Source organism: Chionomys nivalis, chromosome 1, assembly GCF_950005125.1.
Source record: "Chionomys nivalis chromosome 1, mChiNiv1.1, whole genome shotgun sequence".
NCBI classification, from domain to species: Eukaryota; Metazoa; Chordata; class Mammalia; order Rodentia; family Cricetidae; genus Chionomys; species Chionomys nivalis.
The window spans coordinates 118,641,759-118,665,684 of record NC_080086.1 but is presented as its reverse complement, the minus strand read 5'-3'; the positions used below and the strand labels follow the sequence as shown (position 1 = coordinate 118,665,684).

General features: G+C 51.4%; 1 protein-coding gene and 1 pseudogene across 3 annotated transcripts in view; one reads left to right on the top strand and one right to left on the bottom strand.

Moving 5' to 3' along the window:
• Nucleotides 1–23,926, top strand: part of Ttc7a (tetratricopeptide repeat domain 7A) — a 103,238-nt gene that overhangs the window by 36,584 nt on the left and 42,728 nt on the right. For all 3 annotated transcript variants that reach the window (XM_057764572.1, XM_057764589.1, XM_057764580.1), the window contains 6 exons: nt 5,106–5,184; nt 5,931–6,088; nt 6,615–6,678; nt 12,848–12,985; nt 13,674–13,757; nt 18,212–18,316. In XM_057764572.1, the coding sequence (XP_057620555.1) occupies nt 5,106–5,184; nt 5,931–6,088; nt 6,615–6,678; nt 12,848–12,985; nt 13,674–13,757; nt 18,212–18,316 (628 nt within the window). The remainder of the gene's footprint in view (nt 1–5,105; nt 5,185–5,930; nt 6,089–6,614; nt 6,679–12,847; nt 12,986–13,673; nt 13,758–18,211; nt 18,317–23,926) is intronic.
• Nucleotides 3,014–4,302, bottom strand: LOC130877223 (TNF receptor-associated factor 3-like; annotated as a pseudogene).

Here is a 23,926-nt window from a genome sequence, read left to right as displayed (position 1 = left end):
GACAAGTACCTTTCAAACCTTAGTTTCCCATCAGAGAGGGTTAGAGTGGAACATTTTATTTATATTAGTTATGTTTGATGGTGTTGGGATGAATTACAGGGCCACCTTTACGCTTGGCAAGTGCTCTGAGTTACGGTCATTTCTCTTTTTAAATAATAATTGATTTGAGACAGGGTTTTCTCTATGTAGTCTTGGCTGTCCTGGAACAAGCTCTGTAGACCAGGCTGGCCTCCAACTCAAAAGATCCGTCTGTCTCTGCCCCCCGAGTGCTGGGATGAAAGGTGTGCGCCAGCTCCACCTGTCCCAGCGGTCATCTCGTAAGGGCACTGGCGCACATCACGTGTTCTGCTTAGACTGGCGTGATGCAGTCTTGTGAAGACTGAACGCAGTCACGGGCTCTGGGAACGTGCACCAGTGTGGCTGCGGGGGCTGCGGGGCTTCCTGGCTGCACAGTCCACCTCCACCTGGAGCCCTCCACCCCGCCGCTCGGCCAATTGGACTTGACTTTAGTTAGAACAAATGGCTTCCTGACTCCTCCCTGTGCAGCCTATCTCTGGCCAAGGTTTGTTTGAGACTCTGTTTGGATATTGTTAAAAGTGAGCAGCTTGGCTCAGAAAGGTCAGCGGGAAAGATCAGAACAAAGAGATCTTTCAAGCTGGTTTCTCACGGGGCAACCAGAAAGGGCTGGGGAAAGCCCCAGCTCCACCTGGCACGGGCAGCCGCAGGTTGGGCTAGGATCGCTCAGGCTGTGGCCATCTGGGCCATTTGAGAACCTCCACCTAGGCCTTTCTTGGAGGGGCAAGCTGAGGTAGGGGCAATTCTCGGCACTCACAGCAGAGCCAGGCAACCTAGGCTAGGATTCCAACTCTCCCTGTGTGGCCGTGGCCACTGGAACCTCTTGTGTGGATTGTTTCTTTAAAGACAGTCAATAAAAACTGAGATTGACTCAAAACATGCCTAAGGGTGATGATTTACTCTGCAAAAGAATTCCTGGGAGTCTATTCACATGCCCAGATAGATCCCTTATAGATCTGAAAATTATTAAAAAGACACAAAAAGCTTTGGAATATAAGATTGCATTAGAATGCGGCACTAGTTCCTTAAATGTGTGCAGGAGGGGTCTGTGCGGCACATCCTCCCCAGCATCCAGGAGCCACCTCTCTGCTGCTCTAGGAATCTGTCAGAGTGGCAGTCCCTCCTGTGGCAGAGGAAGAAGAGGCATCAGGCTCTCTTGGCTCCAGCCTCCCAGTCACAGTCTGGACCAGACTGCCGGGGAAGAGGCTGACAGGCTGCCCACAGAGTGGAAAATCACCCACAGCTCCCAGGAGTGGCCTGCATCCTCTGGGTCCCGGGGACTAGCCTGCCTGAGCCTGTGGACTCAACAGTCAGGATGGTTATCTCCTCTTCCTGGGAGCCCCCATCTGTCTTTAGCCTCTCTTTTGTGATGGGCATGGCATCATCTACATTCCCCAGATTCATCTCCTGGGTAATCTGGTCTTGCTGGGAGCGGGAGGGAGAAGACTGTGAAACTAGGCCCTGTCCCCGAAGCACTTCTGCTTTCTATGAGTGGTTATTGTTGCTCTTGAGCATCCGAGTAAAGAAAGTTACAATGTCAGGAGCATAGCCTTCAGAATGCCAGCTAGCAGAAGAGAGAATGGTTCATAACGGCCCTCCACTGCATGTGTTGGCCTGTTTGGGCATACTTAGCACTTTCTGTAGAGAAACGAGTACTCCTACAGCCAGGAAGACATACAGAGGCCACCTCATATTCCCAGGAGTGTGGCATTTCCATGCCCTTCTGAAACCTGACTTCTCTGGTTTGATCAAAGTCAGATTCCCACCTGAGTCTCCCATTACAGATTGCATACAATATATTTTGATCTTATTCACCTTCTCCTCCCCCTAATTCCTCCTAGGTCACCCTCCTCCCTAACTTGCCTCCCTCATGTCCTTTTCTTTCTTTTACAATCCACCGAGTCCAATTTGTATTGAATGTATACTCCTGGGTGTGGGCCAAACCAGGAGCCACACCCTTAAAGAAAACTGACTCTCCCTTCTCCAGAAACCACCGGCTGTCAGTAAGTCCTCAGTTAGAAGTGGGGCTCATGGGCTCCTCCCCATCCATGATAGAATGTTGACTGGTCTGATCTGCCGGCAACCACAGCCACTGTGATATCATGAGTGTGAGGTCCTGTCATATCTAGAAAATACTGCTTCGTCCTGGTCCTCCCTGACCTCTGGCTCCTACAATCTTTCTGTCTTCTCTTTGGCAATGGTTTCTGAGTTTCCTTGTGGGGTAGGGTGGGGTGTAATGGCGTAGGACTTGCCTTCCTTCCTTCCTTTCTTATTTCTTCCTAATTTATTTAGATTCATTTATTTTTATGTTATGCCTGCATGTATGTCTACTCTGTTAACCTATGGAGGTCATAAGAGGGGATTCAGATACCTTGGAACTGGAGTTATGGATGGTTGTGAGTCACCTGTGGGTGCTGGGAACCAAACCTGGGTCCTCTGCAAGAACAAGTGTTCTTAACACTGAGCCCTCTCTCCAAACTCTGAACTTTCATTTCTTTTTTTCTTGATGAATATATCAGAATTGTATTATTATTTCATAAGTTCTCCTTTTAAATTAACATGCTGACACATCCTGCTACCTCCACGTGTGTTTTCTTTTTTGGTGTTCAAGTTAAAGAAGAAGAACCATGTTTCTTTTTAGCATATGTGTTTCCACCTTAATTAACTAGATCTTTAAACATGAAAACCTTCTCTGACAGCAATATTTATCTCGTTGAAGGATAAATAATTCTTCAGAGTGAGTATGGCTAGTCTATTAGGAAATCCGTCGGGGTCTGTTTCCACGTGTGGCTCCTCCTGCCCGCCACGCATCCTCCTTCTCCGGCTGCTTACCCTGTTCCACAGGGTCCTTTCTGGGGGTGAGGACCTTCGTGAAGACAGACTGCTTCAACCTCCCAGAGAAGTTACCGCCTGCTGAATCCACCTCCCCAGTTACCTGTCAGGGGTCAGACAGATCCCAAGTATCCACTATGACTTTAATAAAAATTTTATCATCTTTAATATACTTCCCATTCTCTAGAACAGTTTGGGCGACAAAGACTGGGCAGTCAGAGGCAACAGTCATCTCTCCAGTGGGTTTCTTGAAGCTGCTGCTCTTGGGATCAGGCTTGAACGCATCCCCCAGATGACGTCGGGAGGACCCCTGATCCATCAGTATGAGTGTCACTTTCTGCTTGAATGGCCATGGCGACAAAGCATCATATTCTCTACACATAATGACAAAAAAAACAGAGACAAGTGTGTCCCTTTCCCTATTCCATCCCTGCTCAGGTAGACCCTGGCACACATCTTACAGCCAAAATAGCCTGTGTAGAACGGCTGGCTGTAGAGGGACAGGGTCTTCCCCGTGACAGCCTCCTGCTTCCGGCACTTGTAGTCACGGATCTTCTGGATCAGCACACTGTTGTAGCTGGTGGTCTCGGGACCTGGAACCGCAGGTCCATGTTGGCCAAGCAGATGTCACGAACACTCAGCATCTGGTCATGCTGACTCAGCTGAGATCCCAGCAAGCCTGTGTTGCGAGCCGCCTACCCTGCACTCTGGTGCCCGCTTTCCAGCTCAGTCACACTGCTCTTCAGCTGCCTGCTTCCTCCCACTTCTGCCGGAAGGGGCGGATCTCCTTGAGTTCTCTCGGATTCTCTGCTTGGCTGTCTTTTCCTTGCTGCAAATGAAGGATTTTGGATTCATTGTTTCGAAGCATCTCCTTTTGTCTCTCAGTTTCCGAGCTTCATATCTGATTGTGCAAACTTTGTATGTTCTTGTTTTTTTCAACGCTTTCCTTCTGCAGCGAGGAAATCTTCTCCAGGGAGCTGCTCTAAGCTTCCAGCAGCTTCACATGCTGCACTGCAGAGCTGGCTTCCTGGGCCTTGATCTGCTGGTTTGTACCCCGAAAAACGCAGCCATAGCGCTTAAAACTACAGGTGCTGTGGGCGTTGACACTCTGACAAGTGTGCACTCAACTCGCTTCTCAGAAGAGTCTGGGCGCTGCACTTAGGACACCACCATACAGGGATAGTCAGTGTCTTCATGCTTCTGCAGTGTGTTCATGGGGACTTGACTCTTGCAGTGATTGCGTGTGGCCTCTCGGTATTTACAGGCCTTTCCCACATGCTCCCGTATCTCTGAACTTTCATTTCTAGCAAGTTCTTGGGATGCTGAAGTTCCTGGGATAGTGCTGCCTCTGGTCCAGGGACTGACTGTACTCTGAAGAGCTCTGTTCTGAGTCATCATTTCCTTGCATGTAGGCTGAGAACTTTTAGTGATAAGTGCAGTGGAATTAAGTAGTACACACACTAGCTTGTAAAAATTACTTCTGTGCTTAAAAATACTTCGGCACTTACTATATTTTGCAAAAAAAAAAAAAATCCACAAAAACAAAAACCTACTAGCACAACAAACCTGTGATTTCAAGTATTTTTTATTAAAGTGAGATAGCTACTAAGTGACAAGGAGATAGAAGCAGAAGTATTACGTAAGAATAATGATGGCCATGGACTAGCAGGAACACTGGAGAATGGAGCATGCCGACAGGGAGTCTGGAGACACTAGGGGAGATTGCTTCCCTGACACAAGACAGAGGGATCTCGAGGCAGAGGTTCCCTGCCTTCTTTGTAGCGGTTTCTGGTTTCTTCTGCGACCTGGGCAGGTCAGGGAAAGTCCCGGTTGACCTTACTCCAGGTGTCTTTGTCTGCATTCTCAGGCTTACAGAGAAAGGCCTGCATTTGTAACCCTGGCAGCTTGTAGCTTCCTGAGCTTCCCTGGAGGCAAAGGCCTTGATCTGCACAATCCTGTCCTATTGTAGTTCCCAGACTACCAAGCCCCTGGGGGCTGAGAAGTTGGGGGTGGGCAGCAGTGGGCTTCCTGGCTTCCAGCTGCAGCACTTCAGTGCTGATCTGGAGTGTCCTGGAGTCACAGATCTGAAGGTATCCAAAGAATACCCGCACCATACAGACCACGCGGCAGGTGCTGGCTTAGGAGGGGATCTGTGGAGCTCGGTGAGCAATGGGCCCACTTTGGCTGTCCTCTTCCAGGAACATCGTGAAAGGCATGAGGGAGCTCCGGGAGATTCTGAGGACTGTGGAGACCAAAGCAACGCAAAACTTCAAAGTGGTAATGTGACTATTGGCTGGGGCTGGCTTACGCAAAGGCCACTTTGGGTGGGAGACAACACAGCCCTAGCAAGAGGCCCCTGACCTAGAGATGTCACATGCATGCCTATGCTCACCCTCCTCTGCTCTCAGCAGACATTGTTAATCCATCCCCGATTGCTTTCCCATCAAGCCTGGGAAGCACCCTGTTCACCTCATCTTCTTCATCAGGGCGCTGAAGATGACTCCTAGCATTAGAACAGAGTTGAAATCTCCTACCATCCCTTGCATGACCAAAACTATCCTAGTGATGTGTGGTATTGCTCGTTTCTTCATGCTCTTAAGAGATGACATTGACTCTCCTCTCGTGCCCCAACTCAGGTCTATGTACTTAGACCTTTGTTCTTCTAAAATCAGAGCCACAGCTGTGTCTCTCACTAGAATTTTGGGTCAACTGTCAGTCTCTAGAAGGCATCTAGTAGGAAGCCTCCTGTGCCTGTGGCCCCCTACCTTCCCCTACCGGGAAGGGACTTACAGTGTCCTCATGAGTAGAGCCAGAAGAAGGAAAGAGATGGGGCAGAGCTATGTCTAAGAGAGGGGGTGAGCTACTGTGCCGGAGGGACCGAGGACCTAGGGACTTGGGAATGGAACTGTGAGGCCCCCAGAGGCCCAGCACATCATGCAGTGGGCAGATCTAGTTGGGAACCAGGGCTGCATAGGCAAGCTGCAGACGTTTTACCCCAGCCTGAGTCTCTCCCTCTTTGCCAGGTGGCGGCCAAGCACCTGGCGGGGGTCCTGCTGCATTCCCTGAGTGAGGCATGTTACTGGAGCCCATTGTCCCACCCTCTGCCTGAGTTCATGAGCAAGGAGGAGAATTCGTTCATCACCCAGACCCTTCGGAAACCTCACCTCTATGAAGGAGACAAGTGAGTGCCTGCCGCCTGCCCTGGTGTCCCGCTCCGGCCTTGCCGTGAATACAGGTTCTGATACCTTCTGGTGTCTCTTAGGGTACCCTGCTTTCCCAACCCTGCCCAGTGCCAGGCAGACCTTTTAGAGGCTAAGAAAAGACAGTCTCTGATGGGATTGGGGGAGAATGCTTCATGGCTCCCCGTAGCCACACGTTCAGAGATTGCCCGTCTTCCTGACACACCCCTTTGAGGTGCCAGTTGAAGGTGGAGTCTGTAGTCACCAGCGGCTTCTCTCCATGCCTCACCTCAGGCTGGGGGTGAATGGGCCATTTCTTCTGCAGGATGGTAGCAGCCTTTCAGGTTCAGAACTCTGGGGCTAGTTAAGAGCTGTTCTAGGTATTCAGTGCTTGTGAATTATGCAGGAGAAGGGTCAACTTACCAGGTCAATGTTGACTTGGGGCACAAGGGCTGCTTGGGGTGTGGGGGGCAGAGGTACTGTTGATGTGGCCTGGGCTGCAACCAGAAATGCTGTTGTGTTTTCCAGCCTCTACTGCCCCAAAGACAACATAGAGGAGGCGCTCTTGCTGCTGCTTATCAGTGAGTCTATGGTAAGCCCCAGGCACCACTGACCCCAGGGAACCGGGTTTGTGGAGAGTGTTGATATAGGTAGATGCAGGCTATCCATGGCCTAGTCAAGCTCTGCCTCCCAGGAAGGTGAGAGCTTGGCCCTGCCTCTCCCTGTCTCTCTATCTCTCTGTCTCTGTCTCTGTCTCTCTCTCTCTCTCTCTCTCACACACACACACACACACTCTCTCTCTCTCACACACACACACATACACACACACACACACATTTGCAAGTCTGGCACACTTGGGTTTGGCCATGCTAGCTATGCTGGGCTATGATGAGAGACCCAATGTCTGTCCCAGTGGGTAGGGACTGAGTGCATATGAAATCCTCTTCTGGGTTACAAAACTTGATTATCACTAGGCAGCAGTCTGCACTGAGCAGCTAGGTGCTGTGACTGATGTAAGAACAGACAAGGAATGGAAGGAGTATGCATTTTGGAGGCACAAGACCTATATTGGGGCTCCGGGGCTATGCTGATTAGTTGAGGGTCGGGCACAAAGCATTCAGACATTCTGAGCCTCAGTTTCCTCCTCATATGATGATGATAACTCAGAAGTAAGTTTGGATAGAATTCATGTTCTTGCAACAACTCTTTTATCTGTTCTGGGCCTGGGCCTGTTCTAGAAGCCAGAGATGTAGCAATAAGCAAAATGCAGAAAGGCCCCTGACCTCGTGGAGTTCACATTTTGGTCAGGGGTGGTAAAGTAGTGAATGATGATCCCAGTGTCCGGGCAATCCCTCTCATCCCTGTTTGCCTACTACAGAGAAATAAGGCCATGGGGACCCATCTCCCATACCCTGGGCAATATATAAGTGAGAGTGTGCATGCGTACATGCCCGTGGTGATCACAATGTTAGGCAGTGTCTTCGGAGTACTTTGGAGGCTCCTCGAAGGAGAGCATGGCATGGTTGGGTAGCGGTAGAGGTGTGAGGTGAAGGATGGACCTCTTGCACCAAGGGAAGCCCAAAAACGTGGACTACAGAAGCCGGGAGTAAGGGGGTATGTCCACACACCTGGATCCACACAGCTGGATCCAAGTTCTTTGGCTCTGGAGTCCATCGGTGCTGCCGAGCTGGGACTGCTAGCTGAGAACCAGGTTTCTTAGGTGATGCATCTGAGAATAGAGGTTAAGAAAGCGAGATGCCCTGAGCTGGACCATCCTCAACACTGATCCTTACAGAGCACCTGAACTGTGCTGGACCACACTCAGCACCATGCATAAAACAACGAAACAGCCTGGAGCCCTTATCTCTAGTGCACTCCCACGTAGTGTAGGGAAGCCAACAAAATCCGATCCTTTTTTTGTTTAGCCAGGAAAGAATTCATTGTTGGTGTGGCCTCAGGAAGGTACTAGATAGGGAACCTGTGTGGGAGGTTGGGGGTGTCTTTGGGACTGGGACCCTGCACCTTAAGAAACTGGTTCTGCACTATACTCGGTACCAGGCACCTGGCAGCATGGTTCTTGTACTTGTCACTCATAGCTGAGCGAAAGTCTCTCTGTGAACCTGTTTGCTCATCTGTTCGATGGAGAGTTACCAAGGCCTCTGCGGAAGGAGTTTGGGTGGATTAAATAAGAAAATAAACACAAAGCTATCTCGTTGGGTTGTTCAGTGCATGTTTTTGTCCTGGGGGTGGGAAAGGCTTTGATTCTGACTTAGTTGCCTTTGAAAACGTGTAGGCTTTAATCTAGTTGAGAGATTGAGGGCATTAGTCTGCTATTTTAAAGAAAAGGGCTTCCTAGGCATGGTTCCATTTGGGACTCGGCGGATGAGATACACGGCGTCCTAGCTTTTGGCACCAGCTTTGCTGTGACGCAAGGCCTTGCTCTGCAGAAGGCTGCCAGCTCAGAGCCGGTGGTTTAGTACCCGTGACAGGAAGACCGTGACATCTGCCACAGGAACTGTGTCGCTGGGTAGATGAAGCCTGTCACAGAGCACGGAAGCTCTTGGCTCTGTGAACTCGAGCTGGTGGTAATCATGTCTGCCAGCAGGGGAACCAGCAGGAGCTGCCCAGGACAGTGTCCTCCGGGGAAGGGGAGCATCACTGGGCACAGATGCTTCCTAGGTCCTTCTTTCTGGTGTGACTGTTGGGGTTCGCTTGCTTGATGAGAGGCTGTCTCTGTGAAACCTCTGAGTAGGGCTCTGGGCATCTTCCTTCAGGAACCTGTTCCTTGCAAAGAGACAGCACCCAAGACTTCACCAGGGAGATCCTGTCTGCATTTTGCTTTGGTTCCTTCTTCAGCAAAGCCAGCCCAAGGCCTCTGATAGTATCGATCAAGACTACTAGACACGTTCCCAGAGAAATCTGAAACCAGGGAAGCAGCCAGGGTGAAACCAGGATGTCTGGATTTCAGTGGGGTCTCTGCCCTCTGAAGAAAGCTGTGTTGGCCAGTTTACTGGCCTCCTCCCTCAGTCTTCCCCCAGTCTCCCTCAGTCTTCCTTGGTCTTCCGTAAAGTAGGATGAGACCGGGCAGGAGGGCACGAGGACAATCAGATGCCACTTAGAAAGTGTTCCATTTCCCCCACTTAGATAAGGACTTTATCAAGGTCCAGGATTAAGTGGAGGACAAGGCTCGGCAGAGGTGCCAGCTGCGCCACATCTGGCAGAGATTGGGTATTGCCATGATAATTGACCTGGTGCTCAGGAAAGCCTCAAGTCTGGACTGGCTCTGGATGTCCATCTCTGGGGACTCAGAACCCTCCCCTCGGAAGGGTATACTTCTTTCGCTGCCGTTAGGGTTCATGGGCCAGATAAGTTGATGGTGTGAGAATTCTCTTCCCGAGAAGGTAATGCAAGGTGTGCCTCAGCAAGGGTTGTGTCTGCTGAAGGAAAGGAGGATTCCCATTTTTGTCTCAGGGAGGACATTTGTCCAAAGAGCTGTGGTGAGTCCTGAGAGGGTGTGGAGCTGTTGACTGGAGTGTGGCTGGTCTCTTGACAATCTGAAAGATCTAGTCTGAGACAGGTTCTCCTGGGAGAAGCACCAGAGGGACAAAGGTGAGGAGTAGGAATGCCTGGAAGTCCTGCCTGGCTTCTGAGGGCAGAGCATCCCACAGTGGAACCAAGGGCAAGGTCACAGCAGTGAGGGTGTGTTCCTGTGGGTCCTTAGGGCTTTGGTACAGAGGGAACATGGTTCGCTCCCACAGGACAGCCCAAAGCAGTGCCCAAAGTAGGCAGGATGGGCAGGGAGAAAACCCAGGGAGGATACTCACCTTTATCCCACGAACAGCACATGGTTCGCTCCCACAGGACAGCCCAAAGCAGTGCCCAAAGTAGGCAGGATGGGCAGGGAGAAAACCCAGGGAGGATACTCACCTTTATCCCACGAACAGCACAGGGGACAGTTGGGGGCAGTGGGGAGAGCTCGGAGCCAGCTCAGGGGCTTGTATTTACTCTAACAAGTGCATTCACCACACTGCACTGGTCTGGAGTCGTCTGATGAAATCGGGCGTCTGAGGCCATCAGTGTGCACAGAAAGGGAAAGAGTGTGGTTAGCACTGAGTGGACGGGCTCCCTGGGAAGCCTGTGGGCCTGTGTGAGCCCAGGGAAGAGGGATGGGAAGGCTAGTGCGCCTCTGGGGAGGGCCGGTAAACCTAGTGGTGGTGCCCCCTGCCTCAGGTTTGTTCTGGCTCCTGAGCCACACATGAATCCATGCCCTTTTGTGGCTTACTAGCCAGCCCTAAGACTTCCTTCTTTTCCTGCTCCAGTTTCCCCACCCAAATCCATTACCATGGTTACATACACAGGCACTGCCCAGCAACCAACACTAGCCCAACTTTTTTTTTGTGACCCTGCCCACAACAGCTGGCCAGACGTCTACTTCAGGCTGTCCAGTGGGAAACATATTCCCCACTCATACAAAAGCACCAAGGACCCGTAAGAGCACGCTCTTGCTGCTGTCTATCTCTTAAGGGGCCAGGTAATGTGGAGGATTTGCCCTGTCTTAGGTTTCATTTGCTCTAATGATACTCAGTTCTGAAAATCCACCCCTCCTTCCCGCCAGACACACCCAGAGGCCTGTCCTCTTGGAGAGCAAGGTCTAGGGTAGACAAAGAAGGAGTTTCTGTGCCAGCCCAGAGCCGTCTTCCTGGAGTATTGCTCATTCCACAGTGGTGAATTTATGAAACTCTGGGTTCAGGGAGCTCAGTCTAGAAGTGACACCCCGCTACAGGGAGTGATGAGCCAGCCAGGGTTGCTGGGGCCCTGGTGTGTGCCCATGAGGCAGAGGGGTAGGTTGGCTACAGCCCCCTGAGTTGGGAGTTGCCAGCAGGCTGACATGGAGAACTTCAAAGTGACCAAACTCAGTTGAGCCTTGAAGATGGGAAACAGCAGGGCGTGCTGGGTGGCTGCTGAGGAGTCAGGTAGGAGGCAGTCAGAGAAAGGAGTTTAAGTGTCACCCTGAGGGAAGCAGTGATGGTTCGCTCTCACTACCCCCTTCCCAACATGGCTTCTGTGCAGGGTAGGTTTCTCAGTCCTCAAATGTGTCCAGCAAGGCTCCCTCTATCTCAAGAGAAGTAACCGCTACAGAATACCTGGTCTATTCCTTCCATCCTGATTTCTTCCTCCTACCAAAAGTCGTAGAAATGCACAGATGTGTCCCGTAGCCCCCTTCTGCATCTCCGGTCTTCATCTCCTCCCTCCTTCCCTTTGCTGCCTCGAGAAGCCCACTCACCCACGGTCCCCACTGGGTGCCTGGAGCCAAGAGCTGCTGGAGGTGGAGGAGTGGGGAGGTATAGTGTGACGGACAGAGCGTGGCTGTGTTCCCACATGGCTGTGTGGGTGGGGTTCTCTGGGAGGGAGAGGGATTTCTTGGCGCTTTCCCTGCCTTCACTGCTTGCAATTCCTGGCTCCGTTTATCAGGTTGGCTCTAGCATTGATCTTTCTGAGGATTTCCTGCCATTTCTGGCATTCTAGCCCAGGCAACCCCTCCTTGGCCATCTGTGTTTCTTGAGGAGGAGGCACACCTATCACAATTGTGGCTGAAGAGGCAGCTGTCCAGATCCATTGCCCCCAGTTTGTCTCCCTGCCTCAGATGCCCCCAAGTGGATTGTTCTTTGGGGCTAGCAGACCTGTTAGCTAATAGGAGCCTCTAAGGGAGCCCATTTCAGCCCAGAGCCTACAAGCAATGGGGCTTGTGTCTCCTCACCCTCTAGCCCAGGGTAGCTCCTGCACCTTCCCTACAGTAGGGAGGGTGGGGCTCTGTGCAGAAGGAGGCGGTGAGGAGCACTGGTAAGCAGGATGGGACCTTGGGGCTGGTAGGATATGTAGGTTTCAGGGCCAATAGCTCCTTTTTTTTTCTATCTAGCAGGCCAGTCCTTGGCTGACAGCCTGTGGGGAGCAGAGCAGTCTCAGAGAGGGAGGAGATGCTAGACAAGGACCCCTTTGGCAGAAGGAGAGGGGTCAGAGAGGAGCATGCTGGGAGTCATCAGCAAGCATGTGGGGCCACAGCCCAGCTTTGCCAAGTGCAGCCCTGAGAATGTATGAGAGTCATTTCAGACCCCTGCTTTGCAGATGTCCCTGCTTTGCAGCTATTTATTTTTTCTTTTTGGGTTTTTGAGGGTTTCTTTGTGTAGCTCTATCTATCTATCTATCTGTCTGTCTGTCTGTCTGTCTGTCTGTCTATCTATCTTTGTTTTTTTGAAACAGGGTTTTTCTGTGTAGCCCTGGCTGTCGTGGAACTCACCTCTGTAGACCAGACTGGCCTCAATTTCACAGAGATCCACCTGCCTCTGCCTCCCAGAGTGCTGGGTATAAAGGCGTGCGTCACCACCACTTGGTGCTCTGCAGCTATTGTGACTGAGTAGTGACTCTTAGGTCCTGGAAGAAGGAAGACTGGATGTTAATGAGAGAGAGCATTAATGATGTGTGTTTGACGTGAAGTGGAGTGGGGGTGCTGAGTGTCAGCAGGTGTCACATTCAGATGGAAGGCGTGAGGCCATGGCACTGTCCTTGAGCCTTAGGATGACACCCCGCACACACACCTGGACTGTGGGTTTTCTGTCTTTGGAGAGAGCTTTGTGGGGTTAGGAGAGGGCATTTCTGAGAGTGTGGTCAGTTACCTGGCTTGTAACAGCAGTGAAATGGGACAGTGAGGGGCTTTGCAATATGGGCCCCGTGATGCTAGGTCCTTACCTGCATTCTACCCGCAGGCTACTCGGGACGTGGTACTGAGTCGGGCACCAGAGCAGGAGGAGGACCGGAAAGTGAGCTTGCGGAATGCTTCAGCCATCTATGACCTCCTGAGCATCACCCTGGGCAGGCGGGGCCAGTACGCCATGCTGTCTGAGGTAGGGTCAGCTGCCCAGCCTTCCTCACTTCCCACTCTCTGCTCAGGCTGGCCTGCCTTTTACCGGCTTTGGCTAGTGACGTGGCATGTCACCCTAGCCTCAGTCACAGTTCCATTATCTGTGGAATGGGGGTTATTAGAGATCTCACCTCAGGGTGATTAGGAAGAATAGATGAGTTGATACACGCGAAAAGTTGAGAGCCCGGGGCTGGAGAGATGACTCAGAGGTTAAGAGCATTGCCGGCTCTTCCAAAGGTCCCGAGTTCAATTCCCAGCAACCACATGGTGGCTCACAGTCATCTGTAATGGGGTCTGGTGCCCTCTTCTGGCCTGCAGGTATACACACAGACAGAATATTGTATACATAATAAATAAATAAATATTAAAAAAAAAGTTGAGAGCCCTACCATGACCCATGATAATCAACACTAGTTATTTTTGTTGGGTTGTGTTCTTTCAAAACATTTTCACAAATCTGACGTCACTTGCCTATCAATATGGCCCTCTGAATCATTCCTGCATTATGGAGGTGGAAGAGAGGACTAGGGACAACTCTGATGCAGCCTGACCCAGCATGCCGTGGCAGGGACTGAATCACCCCTGTGTTTCCTGCAGCTCTCTGAAGGCAGTGAGGGGAATGGTTTCCCTGTCAGGGAGGGGGCCAGTGCTGACCACTTCTTCTTCCCCAGTGCCTAGAGCGAGCCATGAAGTATGCGTTTGGAGAATTTCACCTTTGGTACCAAGTGGCCCTCTCCATGGTAGCTTGTGGGAAGGTAAGGCCCAGGGCTGTGGGGTTGGGGGTTACGGCTTCTATGGGTTCTGAGGAACCTCTGGTCCCTCCCAGAGGCTTGTGGGAAGGTAAGGCCCAGGGCTGTGGGGGTGGGGGTTAAATGCCTTCTATGGATTCTGAGGAACCTCTGGTCCCTCCCGGGGGCTTCTCAGAGCTAGATGTTGGAGAGATTTGTGTTGACTGGGAACTGACCCGGTATTGCTATGACTGTCTATGAGCGTGGATGGGGAAGGCCCTAAGTAATGCATGCTAGTGATGACCAGTTTGCCCACATGCAGGTATGAGTTTATATGCTTCTCTCTTTAATGGTCCACAAGGTCTTCGTAGCACTTCTGCTGGTGTGGCTCTAGGAGAGAGGAAAGCTGTTGCTGCCCCTGAGAGCCCTGCCTGTGAGTTGGAAGGAGAGTTATACGGTGGAGTGGAATAGTAACGGCACACATGGGAACCTGTAGGGGAGACTATGTGATGGATGTGGTTAGCGGTACCTGGGTGGGGACAGCAGAAAAGGCCAGCACTGCCCAGAGCATGCGGCACCAGGGTAGGCATTCGCCCTCCATCTGCCGGGCCCCTGCTCCAGCACCCCTGATTTTCTCTCAGATCAGAACTACACTTATGTAAGCCTCTATTTTAAGCAGCGACAAGAAAGGAAAACCTTTCCGGAGCTGGGGGCCGAGGGAGATGGGGCTGAGGATGCTATGAATGCAGGAAATAAGGTGCCATGAGCTTGCAGATGGTTCCAAGAGCTGTAAATACCCAGGGCCCTTTCATGGGGCTGAGGGAATCCCTCGTCCCCTGGCCCATCTGTGCCACCTTCCATTTCTAGCCCCACAGCCGTCTCTGAGGAGGGCCCTTCTAGTGTGCCAGTGCCGCCTCCACAGATGGAGTGCCAGGCAGCCCTGGGTCTCTGCAGTGAGACAGGCCAGGGCCTGGCAGCGAGGGGGAGGAGGGAAGAACCAGGTGCCGCAGTCTTTTCAGACTGCAGGGTCAGGCTGAGAGCACAGCAGAGCCCCTGGGGAGTCTCCTTGAGCATCCTTTGCTGGGTATCACGTGGGCCACCTCCCAGAGCACCTTGAAGTCACAGCATGACCTACTAGCTCTGCCCAGCAGGATGCTGTCAGATTTTAAGGAGAATATAGACAGGGCTGGCCCCGCAGGATTAAAGGCACTCCCGGGCACCAGGAGGGAGTGTAGCATAGAGCAGGGAGAAGAGCAGAACTCCAGGCAGAGGGGGCAGTGTGAACCAAGGGGAGTGGGTGTGTAGGACTTGAAGGCAGCAGCCTGTTAATGCCTAGGTGACTAACTAGGTTACTGATGGGAGGCTGGGAAGGTGTGGCTGGAACTTAGGCGGATCCTCCGCATACAGCAGCATTAAGCAACTTCTTCCTGCCTCCCCCAAACAGGAAACACCGTTAGCCTTAGAAAGCAGAAAAGAAGAAAGGCCTAGAGCAATGCACACTGTTCTGTGGATTTTATTTTAAAGCTACCCCCTTTAAAAATCAAAACAAACAAAAACAAAACTATCCATGAAAGTTAGCTTTAATTTTGAGGGAGTTCCTGGAGGCTCCAGCCTCAGGAAAAGGCACCATGATTGTCTGGGACTTGAGGAGTCTTCCACCTCCTTATAGAGAAGCTGGACCCTAAGCGGTTTAGGCAGCTTGGCATCTGGCCTCTGGAAAGTCATTCCCTACTCTGGTCCCTTTGTGTTCCCACAAGGTAGGCATAGGGTGCTGGAGTGTCAGTGAGTTCCTTATATGTGAGGCTCCACCCATCCATGCACTTGGTGTGCTGTGAGATTGTTGTGTAAGGAAGGCATTCTCCAACTGCCCCCTGGGAATCCTGCATGCCAAAACCATTTGCCTGACTGCCCTGGCAGACTTCAAAGGAGTGACCAGAGCTTGCCTTTGCTGAGCCCAAGATGGGAATCCAGGTTCTGTACCTTCCAGAAGGTGCGGTTGGGTAGATAGAAATATGCCTGGTGTTTCACCCCACAGGAGTAACAAACGAGTTCTGTGGCATGATTTAGGTCGTTCCCTCTCTCAGTCTCCATGCGGCAGTTGCATTGGCTGTGTTGCTAGGTAACCAGCATGACAGGGGGAAAAAAGAAGCCTGCTGCTCCTACTGCTGGGTCCTCAGACGGCTCCTTAAATAGCAGTGTTTTTTGGTCTGCATGGGGGTGGGGTGGGAAGGGGTGGGGTGGGAAGGAGTGGGTGGACTATGGAGGGTCAGGACTAGAGAATCCGGGATGCAAAGGTCAGCAGCCTAAGGAAAGCTGAGGAGAAGCCTGAGGCTTCCTGGGGTGTGCGGGTGGAGGGACAGTGGTGAGGGACACAGTGTGGCATTTCCAGGAGAGGGGCTCTGAGGAGGAGGTGGGGCCTGGCAGCTTTCACGAAGCCTCCCTTGCTGCAGTCTACGCTGGGTGCTTGCTGTGGGCCTGTCATTTTCTGGTCCTTTCTTGTGCTTGCCCTGTCCTTTTGTATTGTTAGAATGATAGGGGATTTGGGCATCTGTCCCTCCTGTTTCCCTGCTTTCTGTGACCTCCTTAGGGGTCTCATCTACCTTCTCATCTGACTCTATCACCCCAGCCCAGTGCTGAGCCCAGTACAGGCCCTGGATGAAGATGCCTACAATTAACCTCATTGGTCTATTTTCTGTTACGTTTAATAAGGCAACCGAGGTAGAAGAATTTTTAATGCAAAGAAGCTTATTGGCCTCATAGTTTTGCAGCTCAAGGACAGGGTACCCACACTGACTTGGTTCTGGTGAAGACCTCAAGGTGGGTGACGTGGCAGGAGCGTGTGCAAGTGGGAGACACTGTAGAGCAAGACACGAAGCCAGGCGGAGAAGAGCAAGTCATGGTCACTTTATACCAACCCCTGCCAGCACTGATGAGAAAGATGGCCAATCCTTTTAGTGCACACAATGGCCTAACCAGGTTCCACTAGACCCCATCACTTCTCAGGGCTAACCACTCAGGTTCAAGTTCCAACATACGGATTCTTGGAGAACACACTCAGAATGTGTGGAAGCCATAGCTCCATGAGAGCCCACGGAGACTGTGAGACTGGGTGGAAGAACGCTCTTCCATAGATGGTGGGAAACGGAGAGGTGAGCTGGGGGCGGGGGATGCACACATTCCAATCATATCCTTCTGCAGGCAGAGGAGCCTGCCAGCGCCCTCTGTTCCTTAGTGGCACCCCCAGAGTTGCTAGGGAAGGAGGAGGCTAAGTTAAAGGGAGGAGCTCAGCTCACAGTGGGACCCAGGACTTGGTGATTGACCTGTGACACACACCTGAGGATCACCTTAGGTGCCAGGACAGTGACTGCTGGGGACCCCTCAGAAAGTGTTGAGTTCAGAAAGCAGAAGGTTCCAGACTACCCACATTCACACGCACACATGCTCGTGTGTGCGCGCACACACACATGAACACCCCCTCCCTCTCTCCAGGAAACCAGCTTCCTCTGGCCAAGGTCATCACCACGGAGGCCACACAGGGTAGTGGTGAAGAGTTAGGTTCAGGCTGTGTTCAGACCCTTCCTTGGTCATTCTCGGGCTATGTGACTTTGAACAAACTGTCTGACTGCCAGCCTCTCTCTTTTCTCAGCTGTAAAGCCGCCCGTCTGGTAGGGATGTTGTGAAAACCCAACGCTCCCATAGAGAAGTTAGCAGACTTTCTGCAGGGTCGGGAAAGTCAGTTCTGACTATTAATAGCCGGTCTCTCTCAGCCTTTCCACCAGTGTGGTATCTTGCAGCAGCCACAGACAAGTATATAAACAGGCGTGAGTTCAAATTAGACCTTATTCACAGAAACAAGCGGTGGGCTAGGTTCAGCCTGCAGGTTCTCTTGGCAGTCCCTGACTTAGGAAAGACTGCCTGGGACATGATAAGATCTGGGGTATTAGCTGGCATTCCTCTTGGTATAGATGGTTCACCTGTCTGGGCCTGGATGCCCTTCCCTTCTGGCCTTTCCCCACCTGTCCTCAGCAAATCCTGGTTGAGTCTTGGAGCTCCGTGGGCTTTTATCTGGAGGTTCTCTCTGGCCCTCCCACCTCCTCACCTTCCTCCCTGCCTTTGTACACCTGTTCAGTCCTGTCACCAGCTTTCCTCTCTGAGCACAGGTTTAGGGAGCCCCTGTCTAGTTCTCAAATCTTTCTGGTTCTGATCTGAATTCTTTTTGGAAAGATTCTGTTCGTTATTATGCTAGCTCTTGTCATATATCTAGAGGGTGAGGTTCATGACCTCTATTTTCCAAAGGAGGGAAACAAAACTCAGAGAAGGACTTGCCTGCAGAGACTATGACATGGACTCCTCCCGCTGGGTTCTCCTCCTGGTTCTCAGAAGGAAGGGGGAACAGAGCAAGGCCTGCTGGGAGAACTGCCCATGAGGGCATGGGCACCTAGGGTGGTCAGTGATGGTGTTCCCTGCTCTTGCTTCTGCAGTCAGCCTACGCCGTGTCACTGCTCCGGGAGTGCATGAAGCTGCAGCCCTCGAACCCCACAGTGCCCCTGATGGCTGCCAAGGTCTGCATTGGGTCCCTGCACTGGGTGAGTGAGCTGTGGGGGTAGAACAAGCAGAGCCCGGATTCGAAGCCTCCTGGGGAGGACCCCAGCAAGGAGGACAAGGTGGGGAATGTTTGCAATAGAAGAAAGGGTGTCACCTTCGTGTAGGACCAGGAGGAGAGTTTCTGAGGACCCACCAAGCTTGATCTTGACAGCATGGCCCTTGGAAATGCCGTCTCCAGAGAGTCCAACAGATGGAAAGTGGTTGGGGTGGTAGGCAAGACCTCAGAGTTACCTAGACCAGCCTATTAGAAAAGAGACTTCAGATGACATCATAGTGAATAGAGAAGGGGAGGGGTCAAACAGCCCTAGCCTGAGACAAACAAAGATGGCCTCCTTGAAGTCCCTTCTTTGTTCTGTTGCACCCTGAGGCTTCTTTCCCGGTCCTGCTGTCTGCTCCCCACACTCTACTGAGGCGGCTTTTAGGGGACTGCACCTCAACTGGTAACTTCTGAGCTGATGGTCTTTACTAGAGGCTCATGAAGGTGCCTTCAGATCAGTAGCTTGAAACAGTGAGAAAACCAAGCCCTGAGCCCTGAGCAGGTCTCTGATGAGCTCAGACCCAGGGCACTGGCTCCTAGGGAATACTGCTGTAATATTATCTCTACTGGTAACTATCCAGATCAGCTTCCCGATGAAAGGGAGAGTCCTCCTTCTGTGCTCTGAGTGACACAGAACGAGTTCCTCGTCCCTCTCACTTGTCATCTTGTACCCCACATATCCTCTCCAATAGGCAAAGTAGCCCCCATTCCTTCCTCTGCATTCTAGATCCACAGCAAGCACCCACTCTGTTGTAGGTGGCATGCAGCTGCAGCCTGCAGAGTCCCAAGCCAAACCTCTACAGCAAAGAGTGCTGGGAGCTTAAGGTGCAGAGGGCGCTTACCCAATTCCCAGATCAGACTCCTTCTTATTCCAAGACTTCTGAGAGGAAACCTTGGGCTCATCCCTTAACTGAAGCCCAAAATACCCCATGTCTCTGGAAGCAGGGCTGGGGAGGGCATATGTGCTCCCCCGAGCTGCCAGCTCCAAGGAGCTGAGAGTCCACCCAGCCAATGGTGCCCTTGCCAGGAAGCCCTAAATTTAGATCTTCCCACCACGGAGGAGCTGTTTCCCTCTGTAGCATAATTACAGTGATTATGTGCATTCAGATTACATGGTAATAAAATTAGGATCAAATCAGTCCAAATTGAAATCAGATGAGTTAGGAGCAAAGTAATCAATGACAACATAAATAGAAAAACCCAAAAGGAAGCTTAAACATGCAGACTTGTCATCAGAAGAGGAGAGAAAGGCGGGCTGGTACCCGGGGCTGAGAATAGTCTGAGTATTGACCTGGTCAAACTTTGATGGGGAGTCAGACGCAGGTGGGAACAAGACTCTGCAGGTGAACGGGGATGAGGGCGAGCTGCTGGAGACTTAGATGCCTCCCCTGGACCCCCTCCTCTTTTCCTAAAATTAGTTTTCCTTTGTTTTTATTTTAAGTGACAAAATGTTTTTCCCTGCATGTATGTCTGTGCACCATGTGTGTGTAACGCCCACAAAGGCTAGAAGAGGGTGTCAGATCCTCTGGGATTGGAGTTACAGAAGGTTTGAGCCACCTTGTAGGCTCTGGGAATCTAACCAAGACCCTCTAGAAGAGCAGCCAGTGCTCTTAACTGCTGAACCAACTTCCCAGACCCATTCTTGGAGCTCATAAAGTCTGGTTTGTACTCACCCTGGACGTGGATTGAACTGTGGTATGGCCCTCTGTGCCTCTCCAAGGCATAGCTCTGTCTTTTCCTGAGGCCAGTGGGCGATGCTGGTGAGTGCCTATGCCCTTGCCTTCCAGGAACTCTGTCCTTCACTGTGACCTTGCCTGGTATAGGCTTTGTTCCCCGATTAAGTGCTTCTTCACTTCCTTTGCCTTGCACGCTAGCCACAAGGCAAATCTGGGGAGCAGATAGAAAAGATGATAAAGGTATTTTCTTGGATCCCTCTAAACACAGTTATTTAAAACAGATTTTATTTATTTATTTGTTTGTTTATTTATTTATTTATTTTGGTTTTTCGAGACAGGGTTTCTCTGTGGTTTTGGAGCCTGTCTCCAAAACTCACAGAGATCCGCCTGCTTCTGCCTCCCGAGTGCTGGGATTAAAGGCGTGCACCACCACCGCCTGGCTAAAACTGATTTATTTTAAAAAGTTGGAACCTAGCCGGGCGGTGGTGGCGCACGCCTTTAATCCCAGCACTCGGGAGGCAGAGGCAGGCGGATCTCTGTGAGTTTGAGACCAGCCTGGTCTACAAGAGCTAGTTCCAGGACAGGCTCCAAAACCACAGAGAAACCCTATCTCAAAAAACCAAAAAAAAAAAAAAAAAAAAAAAGTTGGAACCCCTTCAGGAGTCACAGAGGGCAGGGCATGCTTGTATATTGTATGTCACACAGACAGCTAGCATGAAAGGGGGAAATCAGACGTAGGTGAACTCACCTTGCAGAGGCCTGTGATGTGTGTCTCGGGCTTCGTATCACCCAAGCGGGCAGCATGGTACTGGAAAGAGCATCAGCTTGGAGAACAGATAGGGTTCAAGTCCTGTAGTCTACCTTACTCACCAGCTTGTGTGACTTTGAGGGAGTGAGTCACTCTCCTTGTGCCTCGTTTTCCTCCTCTATAATCTGGGAACTGGCATGTCCCCTAATAGGGTGACGGTGAGCCTTAGGAGATGGTGTGTGTCTGCATGGCCCTTTGCAGCTATATGACAAATGGATGCCATTATCCTTCTCAGTACCTTCACAGGAGTGAGCACTTAGAAAGGGTGCTTTTACTTTCATTCTTTCAAACCCAGGAAGATGGATTGCTCACAAAGCAAGGAAGAACGCCAGCTCTTTCACCACCAGCTTACAGAAGTTAGAAAGTACCTGTTACTTGAAGAAAAGGTGGGGGGAAAGTAAATTTCCACAAAATAGTTCCAGGCCCACAGGAAGGGGCTCAGGAGAACTGGAGGTCTGTCATCAGAGCCCTGCAGTCTCGGAATAGAGGGCTCTCCCCAGTCCCTGGGAAGAGAGCAGATGGAGAGCCTGAGGTGGCACCCTCTTTGCTGAGTGCAGGTGAACGAGGCTGTCCCTCATTCCGCCATGGAAGGCGGCCCTGAGCCCCAGCAAGTGTGCCAGCTCAGCTGAGTCTGCTGTGCAGGGACCAAATTAGGAAAGCCTCGGATACCAAGGGACTTGGGAAGGCACAGAGTGTTTCCTTACTTACGAAGGAAAGTTCCCTGTACCACTCGTGTAGCGCGAAACCAAGAAAGTGCAGAGGACAGCCATGAAGCTCTCAGCCAGCCTGGGCTAGGGTCACAGTTGTACTGCTGGCTGAATGGCTGACCATGGGGGTGGGGATATCACACAAGCTCCCCATGCCTCATAACCTGCCTTGGTGCTATGATGTGGTTGTCAGGCCTCAGGCTGCTCAGAAACACAGGGGCAGGGAGGGAGGACCTTTCCTAGGTGGCCATGGCAAGCTCACCTGGATGCTCTGAGTGAGGGCATTTCAAGACAGTACCATAGTGGGGTGAGGGGGGGACGCTGGGAACTCCTGCCATAGTCTGAGCTGGTGGCAGAGACAACAGCCTCCAGGAGGCCATGGGAGGAAGTGTTTGGAGTCTGGACCTGACATCCCCAGCAGGAAAAGCTGGCAAAGGAACTTGGTAGAAATAGTGTTGGGCGGCTGAGAACAGTCAGGTTAAAACAGCATTTTCAGATTGTGGAGCAAAGGTTGTAGAATACAACACTTAGGAAGGAAAAAAAGAGAATATATCATAAGATAATAGAGTGGAAAATATTCTGATATAGTATCACCTATGCAAGGGGTGAGTGAGGGGTGGTTGAGGTGTACCGTCAACCTCAGATCTGGTTGGCGACATGAACCTGAACAGCTGACTGGTCAGTTCTGGCAGGTGCCTGCTTGTCCGGTGCAATCACACTTTTCTGTGAACAGCCAGGCCCAGAGACAAAAGGCAGGCGGAACTAGCATCTCCTTTGGATTCCGTTGATGCCACTTGCAAATTTTCCAGCGTGATGATGCTTGATTAATATATACATATATACACTTATATGCGTAGTAATTGTGGCATGTGTGTATATTACACATAATCACTGGTCTTCATCTTTGACACTCAGCAAGCACACACCAAGTCCTCCCAGCAGTGCTCTGAGGGTGACACTGTTGTCCCCATTTTACAGAAGAGGGAACTGAGACCCACAAGATAACCTCAAAGGAATGAAGTCCAAGCAACGTGCTCAGCTTTGCTGTCACCCCCATGGTGCTCTGTCTCTGTGACGAGAACTGACCTGGGGGTCAGGCTGGTTCAGAGCCTGGCTGGGGTCCTAGCCCTTCAGAGCCTAATTCTAAGGCTCTCCGTTGGGCACACCTGCTTTAGACGAAGAGGGACAGTGTGCCTAGTAAAAGCTTTTGTTTTTCTTTGGTTTTCATTTTTGCCATGACAGCACCCTCCCCATTTGCTAGCTAAAGTGCCCCTGTCTATTAATACCATGTGTAATTATTGTATTGTACATTAACTTACTTGGAATTAATATCATTTTTCCTTTATAATTACTGCAGTGAATCCACATGCAGAAGGGCTGCTTTGTGGGTGGCAACAGAACTCAAAATAGTGTTGGCCCTGTAGGGAACTTGGTACATTCAGAAGTCCTGTTCCTTGCACAGTGGTTGCTCTGCTTTTTCAGGTTTGGAGGGGTTTGTTTTCTTCCTTCCTTCCTTCCTTCCTTCCTTCCTTCCTTCCTTCCTTCCTTCCTTCCTTTCTTTCTTTCTTTCTTTCACATGGCTCCTCATAGCTGGGTCCAAACTGGGAACCTCTGTCTCAGGCAATCCCGCCACACTCCAGGGAGAAAGATTTTTCCCTGCGCACTCTCCACAGCTGTGGCCAACAGTCAGAGCTACCCAACTCCTCCTGGGCAAACCAGCTTAAGTCGGGATATCAGTAGGGTTGGGCGTGGCTGGAAGCCAGCAGGAGCGTGCTCTTGTCTCCACTGGATTGCCTTTGTGATTCTCTAGCTGGATGGGATACCTGAGCTTGGGGTATAGTTGTAGTCTGTCTGTCTGTCCATCGTCTGTCGGAAGTGGTGTGTGAATGGGAGGGAGATGTTTAAGGAAGTGGCCCTGGGAGTCGATATTCTGGATAAAACAGACATATGCATTATATATGGCGGGTTAGGGACACGTGGGAAAGAACTGGTGGAGACATACAAGAGTGGACACAGCCTTGGCCCCAGCCCGACACCCCAGCCAGCCTCACTGCTATGCGCACCGCAAAGTATCCATAAATTCCCCCTCATGTGCCTTCTCCCTGTGTCCCGTGTTGTGTGTGAGGATGTGTGTTCACATGGCCCGTGCCAGTTGGGCCTTTTCCAACTGGAACAGTCCCCCTGCTCCCAGGACAAAAACAGCCCAGGGCCTTTTTCCCCTGAATGTTCAAGCTCACTGGCTCCTGCTCAGGAAGGGAGGGAGCGAGCTCCAGACTAGCCTGTGTGGCAGCCTGCCTACTCTGCAGGGTTGGCCATGTTCACAAGGCCCAGCCAGCCATGGCTCCCCTCTGTCTGCTGAGCAG